Here is a 22,367-nt window from a genome sequence, read left to right as displayed (position 1 = left end):
ATTTGTTCAATTTGTCTCAAATTCTGGCCTCTGTTGGTGAACTCAAGTCAAAAGTCTCAGTCCTGATTTCTTCAAACCACATCTACACTTCTCTAAGTTGGGATCACATGTTTTAGAGTATTATATGACCTGACATCACTATATCCATCACAGAGAGGCGGTTACAAATGTATTATCTTCCACTTAAAGATAGCTACTGTGTGTTGCAACAGTACATGATGTTTATCTCACACCAGCTTCCACTCTAGCTCTGTGGTTTGGATCAATTATTATATTATTACCAGAACTTGTAAAGCCGCACTCAGACCATTTCTATTATTTCTATAATTATCATTCCATTTCCGGATGATCTATGGAGTCATGATCACTTAATTTGATATCAAAGACAGTCAATTGATCCAAGAAAGCCTTTATTCTGACTCCAGTGAGTTTTAATTGAACCACAATTACATGTTCTCTCAGAACATTAACTCTGGATGCTGGAGAGAGAGGGGATATCTGTCAGATGTTTTAAAGATCAAATAATTAAATGTATCATTCATTTTGGAAAACAGTACTCTGATTATAAACTCTGATTATAAGACGTCTAAAATAACCTTTGATAAATCAGTCCCATCGATTTGTAATTATATGAAAATGATCATTGGTGATAAGATAAGACCGGCAGAGTTTGAAACGCAACACTTGAGGTATACAGTTTTTTTTTTAAAAACACTCATGTAATTAATCTGGACATATCTCTGTTAACAATGGAGCCTGTATTGAACTAAACATTATATGGCGTCCCTCTGTGGAACAATCAATATCTGAATCTGATGTTTAGGTGTTTTTTTACAGCCGAGTCATCAGTGTGTAATGGGCTTTTAATTGATCTATACATTCAGTTGGTTAACAAACCCCAACTGTGGACGCTAAAAGGAGGGCCGTAGTGTCAGAAAGGTTAACTGTCAACTCCTCTTCATCATCCCATCGGTCAGTCTAGCCAGTATTGAGCAGGTGATAACAGGCAGAGCAAAGATTTTCAAATAGAAATAAATAGAAAACAATAGAAAACAAGAAGTGTATTTTAGTTGTTTGTTGTGTACTTGTGCTCAAGCATTGATAGTCGTCAAATGAAATTCCTAATTGAATAGTTGTGAAAAATAAATTCAAATGAAAACGACTGACTCTCAAAAGCCTTTCTGTAGCGATACACCCAATCTAAAAACTGATTAATAGTTCAAAATTCAAATGAGTAATAAAGTAGTGCAAAAGGGATTTTATTACGTGACACAGGGTGCTTGTTATTGTAGGAACATTCAGTCATGTATATGACAAAACTACTACCCTGTGCAAAGAAACCATTTACAAATGTTGATACAATATAATATTTGTGCCAACATCTTGTCACTACCACTGACACTAGAGAGACTGTAACTTGGACCTGTTCTTCATTAATAATGAAAATGTGAGCTGTGTCAAAACGTGTGAAAGTGGATTGCCACGGCTCAAAGGTTCCACATTTGAATGCAGTATGTTTCAGGCTTAAGTCTCCATCTCATAGTAAATTAGTAATAACTGGCAGAGCTGTAGTCGTTTACTTTAACACCACATACATTAATCCCTTCTGTTCCTTGAATGTATATGTTTGACTGTAAGAGTAAAAGAAGAAAAAAGAGACCCAGGGAGCTGAACGATAAATACTAAAGCTGCGGTCGAATAGTAAAAAAATGACGTTTCCTGATCAATTTTCTCGATCTCTCCTCTGTGGAAAAGTGTTAAGCATGAAGCAAGTTGTTAGGGAGAATTCCTGAGCACACAAGAGACAACCACAATGCTAAGGAAATTTTCCAATGAACTAGACCAAGGATATATATTTTTTAAGTTAATATATTTATAACAAATAGAACTTGAGTCCACACCTTGACATTTTCCAGATTGTACATTAAACAACAAGGACAGATGTTTCTTACAGACACATGCTGGGTCAATATAATTGTTGCTGCTGTAATCAATTGTGATCCAGTTTGCCTTAACTAAATATAATAAGCAATCAACCACTTTGCATTTAGAGGATTCAACCAACTTTGATCCTACTGTAGCTGCAGATTAGATTCCTTCTGGTTTATCCCTCTGTTAGGAACCTTCCTAAGCTAAAAAGACAATTTGATTGCAACCTATATTTCTTGTGAGTTTTCCGCTGCATTGTGGTTGTCTTTAATTGGACTGTACCATATGATCTCAGTAGGGGAGGATTGTACCAGCTGGCCAACCTATCTCCAACAACAGGAACATCCTGTTCTACCTTTTAATCCTTTTGCAGCAGACAAACAGACCTTACTTTCACCATGTGACACATGTTCATTTAGCCTAAAGATCCACTGTTCCACCAGGGCCTTTTCTTATTTATATCTCAGTGACTCTACAACACTCCTCCATTCATAAGACATGAAGACGGTAATACAATAGGTGGATGTTACCTGTCTGAAAGCCTCTCCTTCTTTATTGCCGGCCTGCTGAGCGAGCAGAATCACCCTCTTGTCCTTCTCATTCCTCATGTGCACTCTGTAGACACAGGACAGCAGGCAGAGCAGCAGCATGAAGGCGATCACACCCATCAGAGCCAGGATGGCTACAGTCAGACGAGGCAGCTTATAGGCTGGGGGGGGAGAAACCACAAACACAGAGAAAAAGAATCAGCCTACTGTGACCTCATGCATAAATGCTGCTTCAAACTGTGTAGTAAAGCTACTCATCTGTTTCTTGTGGTTTTGCTATTATGACACCTTCATTGTTTACATTTATGACTAGCCTAATACTGAGTTTAGCTGTAAAGTATCAAATGGCACTCTATATAAAAGAGGCAATAGAATAAAGCAATGGACTGGGGGTGTGGATTTCTTCTGTTACTTTGATTTCGATCCTGTCAATGGTCCAACAGTGTTATGAGTGCAAAGCTAAATCGGAAGGGTATTATTTTAAGAGATGATCTGTGTTCACTGACACTTGTGATCTCAATGGTTTCAAAATAGCTCTGAGTTCACAGCTATGCAGGATGTGCCAGCCTGCTTGTATACTTATTCAAGATGCATTACTTTGACTGTCTCTACACTATTCCTACTGTATGAAAGTCTTTCAATCAACACAATCTATTAGAAGCTTTTTTTAAATGTTATATAAGATATCACTGTTAATCTTTCTCCAGTATATAAACCGATGCAGGTTAGTTGTATGCGTAGCCTAGCAGATGTTGGATGGTTGCTAGGCTAGGTTAAGGCAGAGAACATATTGAACATATAGTGCATGTTAGTTCATAAAAATATTGTAGAAAAATATCTAACTTCGATATAACCCTATCATTTCTAAGTCATTTCTGATACCGAGCTCCGATGCTGAAAAGGCATCGGAAAACGGCTGTCCTTATTCCTCCGACCTAGGTTTACAACGTTCCCGCTAAAATCTACACGCAAGACCACCTGCTTAGGGAGGCAACTCACAGCGTGGCCTCAAACACTGTTTGCTGTTGTATCACTTATTTCAGGCACTAAAACGTTGCATGTCTGACGGCTAGGATATCAACGGAATGTGTAGTGTAGGTGTTGGTGGGCTGGTAGAACCCCAGAGCAGAGTCCTGCATCGGGTCGGGTACCCGCGGGTACCCGACGGGTGACCCGCAAAAAAGGTGATTCGCGGGTGGTATTTTTTCAAACACTTTTTTCCGGGTTCGGTTCTGGGTAAAACAAAGATGATGCGGGTCGGGTCGCGGGTATTGCATAATAAATATATTAAAATAATAGTAATTTAGTTTAATGTTTAAAATCCTCAGACCTCTCCCCCGCGGGACCGCGCATAATCATAACCTCTGCAGCTCATCAATCTGCTGCTGTGCGCGCCACATTCGAAATGGCTGAGGTGAAGCTCTCTAACGGAGAATACAGCATTTTCAATAACACTTCCTCAAGAGCGAAATCCAACGTCTGGGAGGCTTTTGGTTCCTAGACGGAGAAAATAACCAACATCCCACGCTTTTTGAGACAAATATGCAACTGCGTGTGTTAATAATTGCACGTTTTCACTGCTCATAGGCTATGCGGGTTCGGGTCGGTTGCGGATCTTGTGCCGACGGGTCGGGTCGGGTTGCGGAACTAATTGGCAATATGTGCGGGTAGCGGGGCGGGTTCGGTATTGCACTTCGCGGGTGCGGGGCGGGAGCGGGTCTTGAAAATCAGACCCGTGCAGGACTCTGCCCCAGAGCAGTATCAAACTGCCCCTGGAGGAGAAACCCTGTAGGACACTCCCCGGTTTAAAGCAGCTTCAGGACCCTCATTCCTTAACCCCCCCCTTTTTTAATCTTAATGATGTCAATTTTAATAATCTAACAAACTGAGCATAAACCAAAGTCAAACACAAATATCACAGCTGTGATCTTACAATGCCAGCAAAGCACAAATCATATTTCAGCATCAATCAAAACCAAATCAACCACAGTTACCGATATGAAACTATAGCTTATCTTTCGCGTGGTTTCTACTTTCCACATTTGAATTCCAACATTTGGAATTTAAATGATCAACTTCTGTCAGCCTTTTCCAAGGAAGGGTGTTCAGTTCTTACCTTACCAAGCAGAAACCTTCAGAGACCACCAGAGACCACAAATTGGGTCAAGATGTAAAAAGTACAAACCGGTTGTGTTGGTTTTTTACAAAAATAGAGGATTACAAGATCCAAAAATTAAAATACAAATACAAAAAGTTTAAGTCAGGTACAAAGTCGAAAGCTTAAACTTCTTTTAACTCAATTGAAAATATGAAAACTAACTTCTTAAATGTTTAATTGTTCTTTTGAGGTAATCTTTTGAGGTTGTAACCGTCCTAGTCAAAATCACAAGGCCTTCTTTCCTAGAATTGGTGAAGAAAACCTACGCTTACTCAAGCTGAGGAGTCAAAAATGAGATTAGTTCAAAAGTTCAGTATGCATCAACTCTGGTTTCCGATGTCTGGTAAGAGATTTCTGAGAAATACTTACTTTCCATCAAACCAAACTAACGCCTATTATATATGTATTAGCAATGGTACATGTCACAGAGATAGGATCGGTAGGTGAGGTCTGTCACGGACACTTAAACAGCAGATCTGTCAACAGTGTTTTCTCCATCTTACCTTCAACCTCTATGTGGACATGAGCCACAGTAAAGCCCGTCAGGTCTGTCACAGTGAAGACCCCCGTGTCTGTGAAGGTGGCCTTCTTCAGGATGAGCTCCGACCCCTCCACACTCAGCCTGCCCTCCAGCTCAGGGTCCAGCGGCGTCACCATGACCCCCTCCTCCAGGATGGGCCGGTCCTGATGGCCGGATTTGGGCCTGTAGACAATGTTAGCGTTGGAGTGGTGCAGGTAGAGTTTTATCTTCCGGTTTTCTCCGTGGATGAGGTGGAGAAAGTCCTGGTGCTCTGTGTGAAGAAATACAACGGTTATAATAGCTGGCTTAGCAATGTGCAGATGCTAATGTAGACTAATTTGTAGACGTTTCTTTTGATGGAAGCCAGTTCATCATGTTCGAGTGAAAAGCTAATAGTTAAAGATGCTAGCTATTCACCGTTAGCGCTGATAGCATAAACATTTCAAAGTAACCTGATTTAATTGAACTGCCCCCTGCTGGTCTGAGAATGTGGAAAGTCAATGCTACACATTTTAATAGCTTCCGGAAATGTTTAATTCATTCTATAGCCTATGTATAATTTCGACCATATGTACCAGACTGAACTTTAGCTCAAACCACATGTAGGCTACAACAGAATATCCTCAAAGAACAACAAGTATGGCTGTGGATAGCCTTGTTAAAAAGGGAGAGTGTGACCTCAAATCAAAGATTAAAATGTTTGTTTTTGTTGCAAAGCGCCATAAAACACTTCAGCAATATCTCTTTCCAGAACTTCCTCCTCCACAGAAAATGTATGGAGCCTCATGAGCAGTTTACTGTAGGAACTAAACTACATTCAGGTCATGATTTCTGAAAAAGACATCTGTGAGTTTTTCACAAACATTTTGTTGGCTTGTATTAGTGTTAGCACCACAAGCAAATAATGATTATGTTCATCTAAATTGGAGAGAAGTTAGATATATCTACGGTTTATGTCTCCTACATGTTTCAACTAACACCAATTGGTGTTAGTTGAAACATGTAGGAGACATAAACCGTTTTTGATTGTTTTTGATTTTTGATTAAAGCAATCATTTTGATTGCTTTAAAGCAATCAAAATAGCGCAATAAGTAAATGTATCTGAGTTGTCAGTTATATTTCATTTCCCTATTGCAACAACTATAAAAACATGCACATATGATTAATATATCCGATAATTAAAACTGAGAGGATGCAGCAGAGCATAAATCTCTCCTCACCTCTCACATTCAGACAGTTTCTCCTTCTCACTTTGCCCTCACGGTCCAACACTGTGAAGCTCCCCTCGTCTGTCACCTTGACCGAGTGCAGTGTCACCTTTTTCTCCGACACACTAAGGCGCCCCACATATTCCTCGCCCAGCACCTCCGTCTGGTTGTACAGCACCAGGGGTGGGGGCTCTGTAGTGTGATGTATCTCCGTCTGATTGGGCGGAGTCAGAGCGGGCCTGAGGTTCGGAGAGAAAGGAAGTGAATGAGTGTTAAACCACCACATGAGAAATCAGCGTAAATCCTGTTCAGCCCAATCAGTGATGTCACAGCAGGTGTTTTAATGCTAATTGCTGATTGGCCAGTGGTGAACATTCAGCAAAGCAGCAGGATATCTCTCCTGTGTATTAGCCATACCCAGCTAAATCAAAATGTCCCCAACATTTACCCACCACAGTTGTTTTTAACCTTTTGCCACATTTCAGCCTTCATCAGAAAAGAAGTGTTTTTGTCATGCTAATTTGGTACAAGAAGAAGAGTGTGGTCTATACTTCAAAACAGGCCAAGCTCTTGAGACATTTGTTATAGACTGTTCTGCCGCCTACACATAAGCCCCGCCCCCTGCATAGCCTGTTTGTTGTAGACTCTTGTGATGGTTGCAGCTATTGGAGTTTATGTAACAGTTACTATACAGATCAACAACGTTACAATACTATACAATAGATGTATTATATATAGTGCTGGCTGCTAAATGTGGATAAATAATCTGTAATAAGCATGACTCCATTCATGCATTCTTGTTTTTCTTGTTATGCTTTCACTGGCCGTACCTGAACTCCAGAGTGATGGGGCCTTCCACTTGGTTGAGATAGATTTGGTAAGTTTCTCCATAGTTCACCATCTGCTCCAAAGCGCAGTCTGATCAACAAGACCAGAGGAAATAAAGGTCAAAGCAGGAACGTTTGTGAAAGGCAAATCACCTATGTTGTTGAGCTGAGTGCGAAAGGTCAAATGTTTTTATGGTTGCTTGGTTCCTTAATTTGAACAATCTTCTGGGGTTAACAGAATCTAATCTTTGCCAAATTGAGTAACACTTTAAAATAACCATCATTTGTAAATGGCAATTTAATTTAAATTGTTATTAAATGTAAGCTAATTGTTATTTCACTATTAAAAAACAATGAAATGTTAATTATTAGTGTTCATTTAGTATTTGTATTTTATATTTTTTGAATGTACCATAAACCAATTATCAACCATTAAAGAAAAACAAAAAAGTGCTACAGTGAGATAGCACACAGCTTACTCTTTTTATGATCATATAATACATTATTATATGATCATTAGGTCTACAAAATATATGCACATTTAGGACTACACAATTTTGTAGTCCTAAATATTCCAATAATGCTGTTGATAAAGATTGAAGCTAGTTTAGCATGGGCCACGATCTGGTATATACAATAAACAAGCATATGTGACTGTTTGGCACCATCCTTCCATAGTTCTCTATATGTTTTGTTTTTTTTCTAGATAAGACACCAAAGACTCATAAAGTTGTTTTCACCACTCAAAAGGTATTTTTTTTTAAAGATGAACTACTATTCCAAAAGACTTTAAACAGCCAACCTCAAGCTGGTAAACACACTCTAGCGCTGCCTCTGGATAGGAGTGCACAGAGAGCTCACCCCTGACGATGATGATGAGGTGCTTGGCGGTGTTGGGGCTGTTCGTGTTCTTGATGACGTACACCCCTTCGTCCTCCTCCAGCATGTCCTCCAGTACCAGGTGGCCCAGGGAGCTGAGGCGGGCCCTGGGATTCACCACCTGGCCCGCCTGCAGCAGAACCACCTCAGCGGAGCCGTTGGTCCTGGGTTTGAACACGACCTCATGAAGGTTTCCAGACGGGACGTTGATGTGAATCTCCTCCCCAAAGAAGGCTGTCTGGTGTTCCTCTTTAACTGGTGGAAATGTTTAATTAGATATGATAGAGAGCTTTCATTTTCTTATTTAGGCCCTTTCCTCATGCATATAATCTGTTCATTCTCAAAAAGCATTTTTAAGTAGGGCTGCTCAATTAATCGTATTTTAATCGCAATTACGATTTTGGCTTGCAACGATTATGAAAACAACATAATCGAAATAAAACGATTATTATTATTTATTTTTATTTTTATTGGTTTTTCAGTTGAATTATACTTAAAGTTCAGGGTAATCAACTGTTAAAAACATACTGTTCAAATATTTTTTTCAATAAATGGATGTTTTCAAAGTAAATGGATAATCGTTTTTAATAATCGTGATATCAATTATTGACCCAAATAATCGAGATTATGATTTTTGCCATAATCGAGCAGCCCTATTTTTAAGCATGCATTATAGATTGGGATGGGCAATATGCAGAAAATCAAATATCACAAATGTTTTGACCAAATACGTCCATCCAGATACTGCAACAGTATTGCAGGGTGGATAAGTGGTGCTGTTACAAAGATATTTACTCACTGAGATTGATAAATAATTATCAGTAGCCTCAGCCTGATTATGGATATAATTAAGGTAAATAAAAGAAGAGCTAGAACAGTCTGAAACATTTTAGAAAAATACATAACTTTACTTTAAAACCAGAAAGAGGTAACACTTTTGCCATATTGTCACATCACAAATCTAAGACAATATCTAGTCTGATATCACAATATCGATATAACATTGATGTGGCTCTACAAAAAGAAGCATGCAACTTTACCTTCCAAAGAGGCCACAGCTGCAAAAAGACAAGAGAGTGTGTTCGTTTTAAAATATATTGTTTCTTTTGTTGTCTTTTATTGTACAATCTCTTAAAATAAGTCAGATTTTCTTTGTTCTTAGTAGAAAAACCACTTCCTGAAAAAATAAGAAAGTATTGAAAAGGAAAGTGCACCAAATAATAATCAAATAGATCACAAAATAAATTCCTTGGTGCGGTTTTCATACAGTACGAGCTTATTATTCAGTTAATCGGAGTCAGCTTTGCAGGAAGTCTGCTTCAGCCGTTTATCTGAGCCCACTCCCAAGTGAATGATTTAGTTTGTGCTTACCCGTGCAGATCAGGGCGCTCAACACTGCAGCGCTGAGTACCTTCATCTTTAATGGTCAGTGTCTAGAAAATAGAAACACACCAAATAAAAAAAACGTAAATTTAAAAAGAGCCTTTTATAGCAGGATTATGTCCAATTACAATTTAGTAAAAAAAGAACCTGCTAATTACCTCATTGTTATTTGCCATACGATCAGGTTAACTTACTAAATGTAAAATGGGTAGCCTATTTGGGTGTTTGATTCAAAAGACCTCTGCAGAGTAGAAGCATACACATTTCAATCTGTGTCCCCAAGTTGAAGTCATCACCCTGCATCACCCTGCTGCACTAAATAGCTTTCCACAAATTGGCTCAAATACCTGAGGGAGAGCACTGCCAATACATCTTGAAAAGAAAATCTATAGTGTTGCTGTAAGGTAGAATATAAGCCCATTTGTTATAGATAAAGCATCTTAAAAGCAGAATGTGTGTTTCAAAGACATGGAGCTGTGTGGTGAGCTCAAGAGCAGCTATCATGACGAAGACCACAAACTGGAGAAATACACGATGAAGGAAGAGAAGCAATAAAGAAAGGAAGGAAGAGAAGAGAAATGGTGAAAGGGATGGAGGGAGAGAGGGATAGAGTAGGTCCCATTGGGACGCTGAGATGGACAGCAGCCAGCTGGCCTGAGGGGCCTCTAACCTGTCAGCACTGCTGCACTGGATTACACTGAGCAGTATAGCACGCAGTTATTAAGGTGGGATAATTAGACGCAGAGACCGAGGGAAACAGCTGGAGAGACTGGAATTTAAAACTGCATTACTAACAATTCTTCTTCAAAGAGGCCCTATTATGCTCATTTTCAGGTTCATATTAGTATTTTGTGTCTACTGTGACATGTTTAAATGCTTTCATGTTCAAAAAGCTCTTTATTTTTCTCACACTGCCTGTGCTGCAGCACCTCTTTTCACCCTCTGTCTGAAACCAGAGCCCAGTCTGGTCTGATTAGCTGTCGGGCCGGCTCTGTTGTGGTTGGTCAAGTGCTCAGAGACGTCCCACCCATTAGCCTATCATGTACAATGTGTGGGAGCACTCGCCAACGAGACAAAGTGTTATGGAGTGATGTCACAGAAGTAAACAAAGGAGTCCAGTGGAGTGTGTGAAAGAGAAACTCCCACAGGGATGTTAGCCTTTGCAGACCATTTACATGCACAAAGATCTATATAACACACTACAGGAAAGAGACAACCCCAAAAAGCACAATAGATTCTCTTTGAGCCCTCTGATCAACACCAACCCTGGTTGTGAAAGAGTGGGAAACTACAGAAAAGTGACTATCTGACTCAAGAAAGATATTCAAATGTGCCGTATTCTTTCTTGTCTAAGTAGATACTATTTGCTTCTTTTGTTTGCTCTTTTTCACTCTATTTGTATGTGTATCCCCCATAGACTGTATATATAAAGGTATCCCCTCATGTTTTTGAAAGTAAAAATCTTCAATGACTCGTCACTATTCCCAAAGTAAACCACAGTGGAGGAATATAACGTGGACGTGTTTTTGCCAAGAAAACACAGGTAACAACTTATGAGTGTAACAGATTTACATTTAACAGGATGCATTGTTTTCAGCTACTGTAAGTGTATCTTTTTCCTTTACGATATTACCTGTAGAATTATACTTTTCAAGCTCCTCTGCAGGTATTTCTCCAACGTATTCTCTTGCAAATGATATATATATTTACTGTATACCTCTGTATGTGTAAATAAATAAACAAACATGCACATCACTGCCAAGACACTATGTCTAAATCAGACTGCTGAAGCATCATATTGGCTCAAGTACTTTAGCAGGAGGACGGGACATGCTTTCTTTACAGGAAGTTCGAAGGGAGTCATTTCAGGGGCAGTACAGTACGTGGAGGAAGTTGATTAAACAATTTATAGCTATTCTGATGTATATGAGGTCATGTGAGTACTCAAATAAAATCAGTCTGTTTCCTCTCAACACTGAAAAGACTTTGTTTGTGTACAGTACAACTTTATGTATATGGAAGGTCTATTGATTGTATGTTTTACTAAAATGAAATAAGCCCCAGCGTCATTATGTCCTGTACTGAAGTTTCCAGTATGCAGTGTTAGGGGACAAAGTGAATAACCGCATATTTTCACTCAGAACAATAACAAGCTATTGAATCTCTTCTTCAGATGAAGGATAAGAGTGCTATTTAAAGAAAGAAAAAAAAGCCAATCTCACCGTGCACATCAACAGACGAAAATGCACTGCCAAATGACGCCCTAGCATTTAAGTGGGCAGAAAAAGAGCTCAAGAGGCTTTCAGTCCCTGAGCACAACACAGTAATCATAGCATATGTTCTAATCAGTGGCCTGTAAAGCCGGTTTGAATCATCATCTACAGAGCCATTAGCTCATTGTATGTGTGAGTGCTTGAGCCTGAGTGCTGCAAAGACGTCAATTACAGGTTTGATTTATAGGTGAAGACAACTGAACATCTGAAGAAGTGCGTCAAAGTTAATAGTGTACAATCAGAGTTTGACAAAAATGTTTTTGCCTGAGTGCAAAAAGTGTATTCCTTATGCATTAAAAGAATATGACTTGAAGAGGCCCTATTGTGCTTTTTGTGCTTTTCCCTTTCCTGCTGTGTGTTATACAGATGTGTGTGCATGTAAATGGCCTTCTTGAGACAGAAACTAGTGAAAACTGTCGCTTCTATTGGCTAGCACTCCAACACATTGTACGTCATAGGCTAAGGAGCGGGACATCTCGAAGCAGGTCACCAATCACAACAGAGCCGGCCAGCTAACCAATCAGAGACAGCTGGGCTCTGGTTTCAGACAGAGGGTGAAAAGAGGTGCTGCAACATAAAATAGGCAACAAATACAAATATGAACCTGAACATGATAGGACCCCTTTAAACACAAGTAGAGGCCTAATCATGTTAAACGGTGCCTCCTTAAAACCCAAAGAGGTTATGCTAACCTGAACAAACAAAGATTAACAAAGGGGCAAGGCAGGACAAGAATTATATGTGTCAATAGGAAGTGTGTTTATGTGGCTGCTTGAAGGTGAATGGGTTGAAAAGATGTGTTATCTAACCACTGGATTAAGACATTGTTTAACATTTTAAATCATTTGAAGGGATGATGGTGAACTCGACTCTTTATTTTGAATTAATGAACTCTTGGCTGCCTCATGAAGGAGGGTTAGGGCTAGCCTGTTGACCATGGGGTGTCCTGAAAACAAATAAGCTCAGCAGCCTGAGCTAACAATGTAACCTCTGTCCTGTGGCTGAGGGTGTGATGTCCATTTCAACCATCTGACTCCAAATGGGTCACTGCTCTCCTGACTCGTGTTATGAGCAGTCAGATCAATGGAACTGCAGGACGCTCAGCCTTTACTGGACTGCGTGTGGGACAGTTACATCTTTCAGGATGATCTCATCAGCCTCACATCCATCATGACTGACGGACTGAAGAGCTTTTTCCCCCTCATCTCTCCTCTCCCACACAAGCATCATGCCTCTATACAGTCTCTCTCATCCTCCATGCTTCTCTCTGTTTCTCCTCTGAAACACTTGAGCTGCCTTCTCTTCCTTTTGTTGGCTGTCCCTCTCTCCTCAAATATCTTTCCATTTGTTTCCTCTAAGTCTGATAAAGTTGTTTGCTGATGTGCTGCCATAATATAAAAATGTCACCCCTAGCTGATTTGATAGGTTTGCCTTTTTCTCTCTACTAATGTTGCTAGCTGCTAATTTACATGAACCTTTCATAGCGAGATCAATGCCACCTTCAAAGTGGGTCACCCCTCGGCACTTGCACTTTCCTTTTCTGCAACACCCCCTCCTCACCATTTACGCATGCAGCCCATAAAGCCAGCAGCAGCTGCTGGTGCAGCCAAGGGTGTGTCACGACCGACCGGCATGAATGGGAGCTATCCCACTACAGGGGGTGTCCGGATGGAAGATGGAGGAGAGGAAAATAAGGAATAAAGAATGGAAGGAAGTGGGGCCATTAGGACATTAAACACACACAAATAACCCCCCATATCCCCACTGTGCAATAATCATGGTCTGTCTCTATGTGTATACTGTTTATCATATATATTTTATCATAATTCTATTTTATTCATTTATTTATTTATTTATGAATCCTGGTCATCTACATGACGACCCGAAGCTGTGTGCGCTACTTGCTGGTCGTAACTGTCAGACCTTTTAATCTGTGTTTTAAGATGTCTGTTTTTAAAGCACTCGCTGGAGCGGTAAACTATAAATCTCGTTGTATTCTGTACAATGACAATAAAAGCTTTTACATTTTTGAATTAGAATTTGGATGTATCACCACAGTCAGACACTGAACGTCTGAGTATAATATATTAGTTTTAGTGTGGGAAAATAGCATTTACTCTCTGCTTCAGCTGTTCCTTCAGAGAATGAAAGGTTTTAGACACTAGCATTTACAGTGAGCCCACAATTTTCTTTAAACTGAAGATTAAGGGGGGAAAGCATCATACCTATTGGTGGACGAGATTTGTTACAAAATGAATCTCATGGCTGTTCCACTTGAAGATGATATTAAGTTGTAATGGTTTATCACTAAGAACTCTTCTATGTGACAAATACTTAGTCAGCAGCTCTAATGTGTGCCGTAGCGCCAAAGTACATTGCGTAACCATTTCCACAGGGATGGACCGGAAAATACCCCAATCCAGACGGGTATATCCCACACACCGGGCATGCTAATGCACCACAGCCTGGGCAACATATTAAATCATTTCTATATCGTGGGTTAAAACAACTAGCATACTTCTAAGCATCCGAGTGTAAATACGGTGGAAATCCCGTATAGACAGCAGCAGAAAATGTAGGATACAGAATTAACACAATATTGAGAAAGAAGGGGGTCATTAGGTGCGCGAAAACCTTACGAAACAATGTCTGCTCTGAGCAAGGCTTGGATTCTTGTCTCTACACTGTGCATTGTATCCATTTTGCCCAGAAATAAGACAGTTTAAGCCTCTGTTTTGTGTCTATGAAGCGTTAATTGTTTTATTTTTGTGTAATTGCTGCCATCCTGCACGCCTTGGCCGCGTTGCTGTTGGTTACACGCCCTAAATCATCCGTTACTGTCATATGTGATCATACTTCAATTAAGCAAAAAGTGAAACAGCAAAGGAAAAAAAACTGCAGAATTTAACCCACTGGCTCCCCGTATGAAGGAAATATTCAAGGAAAAAAGACCAAGTGCTGTAATATACAATTATAATTATTACCTTTGTCAAGCCTCGAAGCCAAAAATCGCTGGGCTGGGAGGGGCTGAGGAGTGATGGTTTTCTTCAAAATCTTTATTTCATTAATCTCGTCCACCCCGCCACCCAAAACCCGACAACACCAGACTTCTATGATCGGCAGTAGAGGAAGTGTTTCGGCTTATGTCGGTTTTATGGACCCGTCGAGTTCTGCCACGCTCGGGAACATCCGGTATCGTCAATTCTGTCTCGGAGCCACAGCCGCTCTGCAGGCGACCATTACACATGCACGACTTCTCCAATGTGCTGTTCACTCACTTGGTTCGAAGAGGGGATCCTCCCCTAGACCGGCACATTTGGACACAATCCTCAGTATTTTCCATCATCCCTGAAGTGTTATATCTTACTTTTGGGACCATTGCATTTACTTTTGTAGGGTATGTTGGTAATATCAGCAGCAGTAAACTAATAATGTTATTACCTCTGTCCTAATCTTTCCTAACCTGTTATGGTGTTGCTGTGAAAGGTCCAGATTATGTAAATGTTAGTTTCTGTTGTTGTTGCTTGTGCTGTCCAAGGTCCTGAATTTAGCCACTGGCACATGGGGACTTTTCCCCCATTTGATAATAAGTGAGAAAAGTTAACGATAATTGTTATGGCCATATTAGGTTAAGGAGTAACATAACCACATTTTATACAGATATTTTCCAACATTTATTAAAGACATAAGGTTTCCAAACTGCTCATATGTAACAATTTGGAATTAAATTGGTCTTTAAAGAGGGCATATTGTGTTTTAAAGTGCACCTATCATGCTATTTTTAGGCAATAGCATAGGTCTCAGATATATAGAAATATATAAAAAAACATGTCTATTAAGTGTTTTGCTCAAAAAAAGAAAATTTCACTTCCTGTTTCAAAAGTGCTGATTTGGGGTATAAAGCGTTAAAAAAAAGGAGGGGGCTGAGCTCATTATAAGACATTACAACATAGACTCAAGAATGGAGTTAAGAGACATCATTTTGACCTGATTATTTCAAAAGTAGTCAACTAGTCAATAAAAAGATAAATCATTAGGCCATAGCCAATGGGTTTTGAGATTGCAGACAACACGTTTGGCACAGAAAGTTCACCTGCATTCAACCACAGACTACTCCAACCTGACAGGTCTATAGGGGGACTACAAACAGAAGCCAGGACGTTGCATATGTAGGCAGATATCTGTCTATAGAGACAAAACATATCAAAAACGACTGCAGCCCATTCAGGCGAGCTAGGGCCTGGTTTAGGATTGTTGGCTGTTCCGTTGTTAAAGGCCTGCTTCATCTCTCATCTGCTAGAAGAGCTATTTATCATAACAACAGTACAAGTTTTTCTGTCAAAATGCCTCTTTATTTCTCGCAAATGTTTCACAGTCACTGGGTTACAAAATGTTCTACAGGAGATTAAAAAAAAGGTACTAACAAACAATGGAACATAAACAGACAACATGGTTGAGGATCACACACTGACAAAAACAACTTCCGATTGATTTTCAACGCATACTGTAGTACTGTAAAAAAAAAAATCAGAAATATTAAATTGTGCACTTAGTCACGGGAATGTAATGAAATATTAATCTCCAATTTGGTTCATTTTTGGAAAAGGAGAAGAAGAAAAGAACCCAGCATTTAGTGTTGGCATGTTTTGCAAGAAGCTTTAATACATCAAATCTTAAAAGGACTTTGAATTGTAGAAGGATATTTAGAGACAAAAAATGTCTTTGAATACATTTCAAATAAAGAGAATAAATATCACTGCAAAGTCCTAGCAGTAATATTCTTTCCATGACCTGGCCTGGCCTTTGGACACCCGCTGTGTGATCCTACTCATGAAGTTGGCTGGTGTCTGAGAATAATCCTGCTACTGTTGCATTAAAACCATGAAAGTGCATATTTAACACGCACCATCTCCCCCGGCTTCATCACCATGCCTACCACAATCATCCAAACCAAAACAATACAAGGAAGATGGAAGCAGATTTCCAAACCCCCCTTTCTACAGTGTAGCCCTCACCCTGCCCTCCTATGATGAGAGGAGCAGGGTGGTGGGTCCTCCCTCCCCTTCAAAGCCTGATAGGGATGTGTGTGTACAAAACGCTGCAAACTGATATTTGCTGGGTCCAGGCTCAAGGGCGTATGGCACTCTCAACACTTTCCAGGACATGCCGGGGCCTTTGCCCCGGCCTTTGCCGATATCTGTGTTGATAGGTAATAGATTAAGAGCAGTGAATCATCTTAGAAACAGGAAGCGCTCAAACGTTTGTGAGTTTATCAAATGTACCAGTGATTCCATATCAGCCACAGCTTGTCACAAAAAACCTGACTGATAGTGTGTTTAACAAACTTAAACTAGCTTTATTAAATGTCAGGTCTCTGGCAGGAAAAACATTTTTAATCAATGATTTTATCACTGAGCACAATCTCGATTTTATGTTTTTAACAGAAACTTGGATTGAACAAAAATAACAGTGCAGCTGTTCTTATCGAATCAACCCCTCCCAACTTTAGTTTTATGAGTCAGGAAAGAATGCATAAGAAAGGGGGTGGAGTTGCTATTCTGTTCAATGATTCCCTTCAATGCAGGAAGACATCGTATGGCAACTTTGCTTCTTTTGAATATGTGGCCCTTCAGCTGAAATGCTCCTCTCGAGCTCTGTTCCTAAATATCTATAGACCACCCAAATACTGTGCAAGTTTTTTGATGATTTTACCGAACTGCTGTCTATAGTGTGTATTGACTTTGACCGTCTCGTCATTGTTGATGATTTTAACATCCATGTTGACAACTCCCAGGACAGAGGGGCAAAATAACTGTTTTGTGTTCTTGATAGCTATGGACTGACTCAGCATGTGACGGAGCCCACGCACAATAAGGGGCACACTCTGGACTTAATTATCTCAAAGGGTCTGAATATCTCTAAGGTTGTGGTGACTGATGTTGCACTCTCTGACCATTCCTGTGTTTTCTTTGAGAGCTCTATTTCTGTTCACAAAAATGTTCAAAAAGAGGTAACCACAAAGCGATATTTGTTGCTTGGAAATGTTTACTCAGAATTTTTCTTCCACACTTGCCCCTGCTAACATCTCAGTAAATGAGCTAGTAGATCATTTGAATTCAAATTTTTTAAATGTTATAGATGCCACTGCTCCAACTAAGGTAAAGGAAGTGACTGGCAAGAAAATATCTCCATGGAGAAAGGCCATGACCGTGAAAACAGAAAAAAGAGAGTGTCGAAAAGCTGAACGCAGGTGGCAGGTTCACTTTGAAATCTATAAAGAGAGACTTGGCCTTTATAATTTGGAATTGAAAAACGCACAACAGTCTTTCTTCTCTGACATCATTACCAAAAACAAAAACAACGCATGTGCCTTGTTTGCTACCGTCGACAGACTAACAAACCCCCCAGTGTCAGTAGCCTCTGACAAAATTCAGAAAATCAGACAAGCAGTCAGTGCCTCTGCATCAGGTACAGCAAATGTGTTGTCCCTATGTCCACCTAATATCAATTCAGACATCATGACACAATTCCATCAGATTAATGATAAAAACCTAGAGGACATTATTCAACTTCTGAAATCCTCCTCCTGCTGCCTTGATATTATTCCAACAGGATTTTTCAAAGATGTTTTGCCTTGCATGGCCTCAGATCTACTTCATATAGTAAACAAATGTCTTCACTCAGGTATTTTTCCACAGGCCCTGAAAACTGTAGTCATTAAACCGCTCTTAAAAAAGAATAATCTAGATGCTTCAGTAATGAACAATTACAGGCCCATATCAAACCTGCCATTTCTAGGTAAAATCATTGAAAAGTTGTTTTTCAACAGTTGAGTAATTTCTTGCATTTAAATAACTGTTTTGATGTGTTACAGTCAGGCATTCGTCCAAACCACAGCACTGAGACAGCTCTTAAAGGTCTTCAATGACATCCACTTAAACACAGACAGTGGCAGAACTTCAGTGTTAGTATTATTAGATCTCAGTGCTGCGTTTGACACTGTTGACCACAACATATTACTAGACCTACTGGAAAACTGTGTGGGACTTTCGGAAACAGTTCTAAATTGGTTTGAATCCTACTTAAAGGACAGAAACAACTTTGTTTCCATAGGTAAATACACATCTGAGTTGACAAATATGACATGTGGGGTACCTCAAGGCTCCATCCTGGGGCCTCTTCTCTTTAACGTCTACATGCTACCACTGGCTCAGATAATGAAGAACAACAAAATAAGTTACCATAGCTATGCAGATGACACACACATTTACGTAACAATTTCACCAGGAGACTATGCTCCAATTCAAACACTGAGTAAGTGCATTGAACAAATCAATGACTGGATGTGTCAGAACTTTCTCCAATTAAACAAAGATAAAACTGAGGTAATGGTTTTTGGAGCCAAGGCAGAACGTTTAAAAGTTAGCACTGAGCTTCAGCCTGCAATGTTCAAAACAACAGATAAAGCCAGAAATCTAGGTGTAGTCATGGACTCTGACCTGAGTTTCAACAGTCACATTAAAACAGTTACTAATCAAATCAAATCAAGTTTAATTTATATAGCACATTTATAAACGATTTTTGGTCGAGCCAAAGTGCTGTACATATAATAAAAATAGCCTACAGTAGAGACACTTTACAGAAAATACAACAGCACAGATTGTTCAGAATATCAGTATGAGAAAAACGACACCCTCTATCCTTAGACCCTCACATCGTACAAGGAAAAACTTCCAGAGAAAACCCACAGTTTAAGGGGAAAAAATGGGAGAAACCTCAGGGAGAGCAACAGAGGAGGGATCCATCTCCCAGGACGGACAGACGTGCAATAGATGCCGTGTGTAAATCGAAGAGATAATACATTTTACAACATATAGACCAAATGTTAGGAAATGCATGTGTCTGTAATAAGAAGATGAATCCACGAGGATGTCAGCTACAATCCTGTGGAAGCCATCAGGGAAGCAGCATGACTTGACCCAAGGCAGGACCGCAGAGACAGGTTCAGCCACGACCCGAAATCCACGACTTAATCCAGAACTCAGGATAGAGGATCCAAGACACAGGACTACAGCAAGAGGATCAGCCTTGACTCCGGATCCCGGCGTAGATATAGATACAAAACAAGAAAAAAGATTTGGATGACTAAATCAGCTTACTATCACCTAAAGAATATATCTAGGGTTAAAAGACTAATGTCACAGCAGGATTTGGAAAAACTTGTCCATGCTTTTATCTTCAGTAGACTCGACTACTGCAATGGTGTCTTTACATGTCTCACTAAAAAATCTATTAGAAAGCTGCAGCTGATTCAGAACGCTGCTGCTCGAGTCCTCACTAACACTAAGAAAGTGGATCACATCACTCCTGTTCTGAAGTCTTTACACTGGCTTCCTGTGTGTCAAAGAATAGATTTCAAAATACTGCTGCTGGTTTATAAAGCATTGAATGGTTTAGGCCCAAAATACATTTCTGACCTCCTGCTAAATTATGAACCATCCAGATCTCTCAGGTCTTCAGGGACTGGTCAGCTTTCTGTCCCCAGAGTCAGAACTAAACATGGAAAAGCAGCGTTCAGTTATTATGCTCCAAATATCTGGAACAAACTCCCAGAAACCTGCAGGTCCGCTGCAACTCTGACTACTTTTAAATCCAGGCTGAAGACTTGTCTTTTTGCCGCTGCTTTTAATTGAACTATTCATATCTTAAACTGCACTGTAACTTTTATCCATGTACTTTTTCTTTTAATGTTTCTTTTATTAGCTTTTCTTTTTAATGACTGATTTTAAATGCCATTTTCTTAATGTCTTTCATTTTTGGTAAAGCACTTTGAATTGCCTTGTGTTGAAAAGTGCTATATAAATAAACTTGCCTTGCCTTACCTTAACACAATTTGTTTTTCAATGAAACAGACCTTTAGTCTCAATGAACATTTTCAGAATTTGAAATGATTGTTATAATATGTTGAATTGGCCACAGGCACTGAAACAATTGTATGTTTTATCAAGTTACAAAATATCTTTATGATATCTATACATTTATTTATGGACCTACTGAATGAAATAAAATAGTGAGACATTTCTTCTCCTCGATACAAGTTAACATTGTTGTAGATTTGCCTACAGTTCAGGCCTCAGGGAGGAGACTGCTACCTATTTCACATGTATCTCTAAAGTGCATCTTCTAAGCTAATAAAGCAATAAACACTGATAATGGCATGATTTCACATTTCTGAGGCTCACTTACATGGTTACAGGCCTGGTTTCCCCAAAACAACCTAAGCAGTCATAGGGATTCTAACAGTGACATTCTTTGACTTCTCTAACGTTTAAATGCTTTTATGCCTGGAATAAAACTTGATTTTACAATGAGTGCACACTAGTGTTTCTCGTGCAAGAAGTAATGTAATTTGATTATTTGGCTAAATGTATAAGCTGGTTTGGGGTGTGAATGACTTTACGTGTAATATAGCATTTCGAATCAGCAATTCAAGCATTTAACAAATGTTTTCATGGTGGACTTAACTTTTCAATATAAACCTCCATCATTATTTTTTCCCTGGTGTTTTTTTTTTTCCTCCAGGAAACAGTAAGGTATATTCTTACGTGATCAAAGTGACATAGAGTAAGTGCTTCTGATTTGTGCATTTGCTACCCTGCAAGAATTAAGGGTGAATAAAAAGATGTTGGGAGGCGAAGTCAACATGGTGTCACATTAATTATGTATTCCTGTTCCTTCACATAGTTTCCATCCCTCCATTGTCCAATTCAGATTGTGTGCTTTCTTTCTTATCCAGTCTGATACATTTTTTCTTTTTAAATCACAGCAATTGTTTTTCCACCATTTTGTATTTTGTCAGGACTTTGACACAAACTGATGAACCCAAATGCACGACCCAGAGACAAAGTCTTAAATGTAAAAAAAAGTATCTTTGATGTCATAGATCAGGAAATTACTTTTAACAGAGTAGGTACTGGAATTAACAAAAAGCGCTCACAAGGAGGCAAAACTATGCATAACAAAAAGAGAACTTAAGAAAGAAACTTAAGCCTACAAAATTAACAAAACTAACATGACATGAGTGAAAGTGATCCTTTCTGAGCTGAGGCTTGGCACGACCATTCGGAGAAACAAACAAGACGAACTGACACAGGACAGGGGAGAGACAGGAATATTTAAACACGAGGTGAGTGGGAACAGGTGGAAACAATCAGGGGCAGATACTGATGATGGTGGGAACAACACACAAGGAGAGGAAGAAACAGGGCCTGAAATGAAAGACAAGAGGTAAGTACAAAATAAAACAGGAAATGGAAAACGAGACATGACAATAAACACTGTGGGTGTTTCTCAATCTCGAGTAAAGCTGCTCCAGAGCCACTATTTCAAGCATACTACGTCATCGAGTGCCGCCGAAGTACTGTTCCAATGTCCAGCATACTTGGAATTCTACCGAGCCCGGCGTACTTCATAGCGAGAAATTTCGAGGCTGCACATGTGTAGACTCCACGGTCTTAAAATCCCCACATTGCTTTGCGCACGGACCAATTTCCCCAAATCTGTGGCGAAAAATGTAAGGCGGGGCTTCTCATGTGATGCACACCTGCACACTTGCTAGCCTGTTCCACTCTTTGTTTTCCG

General features: G+C 39.6%; 1 protein-coding gene across 1 annotated transcript in view; it reads right to left on the bottom strand.

Moving 5' to 3' along the window:
- Positions 1 to 14,980, bottom strand: part of LOC117534676 — a 28,038-nt gene extending 13,058 nt beyond the window's left edge. Inside the window, exons 1-8 of the mRNA XM_034198908.1 lie at positions 14,711 to 14,980; positions 9,442 to 9,503; positions 9,111 to 9,128; positions 8,053 to 8,325; positions 7,195 to 7,282; positions 6,377 to 6,603; positions 5,139 to 5,426; positions 2,460 to 2,638 (exon numbers count right to left, since the gene is read on the bottom strand). Of these exons, the coding sequence (XP_034054799.1) occupies positions 2,460 to 2,638; positions 5,139 to 5,426; positions 6,377 to 6,603; positions 7,195 to 7,282; positions 8,053 to 8,325; positions 9,111 to 9,128; positions 9,442 to 9,487 (1,119 nt within the window). The 5' untranslated portion in view covers positions 9,488 to 9,503; positions 14,711 to 14,980. The remainder of the gene's footprint in view (positions 1 to 2,459; positions 2,639 to 5,138; positions 5,427 to 6,376; positions 6,604 to 7,194; positions 7,283 to 8,052; positions 8,326 to 9,110; positions 9,129 to 9,441; positions 9,504 to 14,710) is intronic.
- Between the last annotated feature and the right edge of the window lie 7,387 nt (positions 14,981 to 22,367).

This window comes from Gymnodraco acuticeps, unplaced genomic scaffold (genome assembly GCF_902827175.1).
Source record: "Gymnodraco acuticeps unplaced genomic scaffold, fGymAcu1.1, whole genome shotgun sequence".
Classification (NCBI taxonomy): domain Eukaryota; kingdom Metazoa; phylum Chordata; class Actinopteri; order Perciformes; family Bathydraconidae; genus Gymnodraco; species Gymnodraco acuticeps.
Note: the sequence above shows the minus strand (reverse complement) of the source record. Positions and strands in the feature narration are given on the sequence as shown.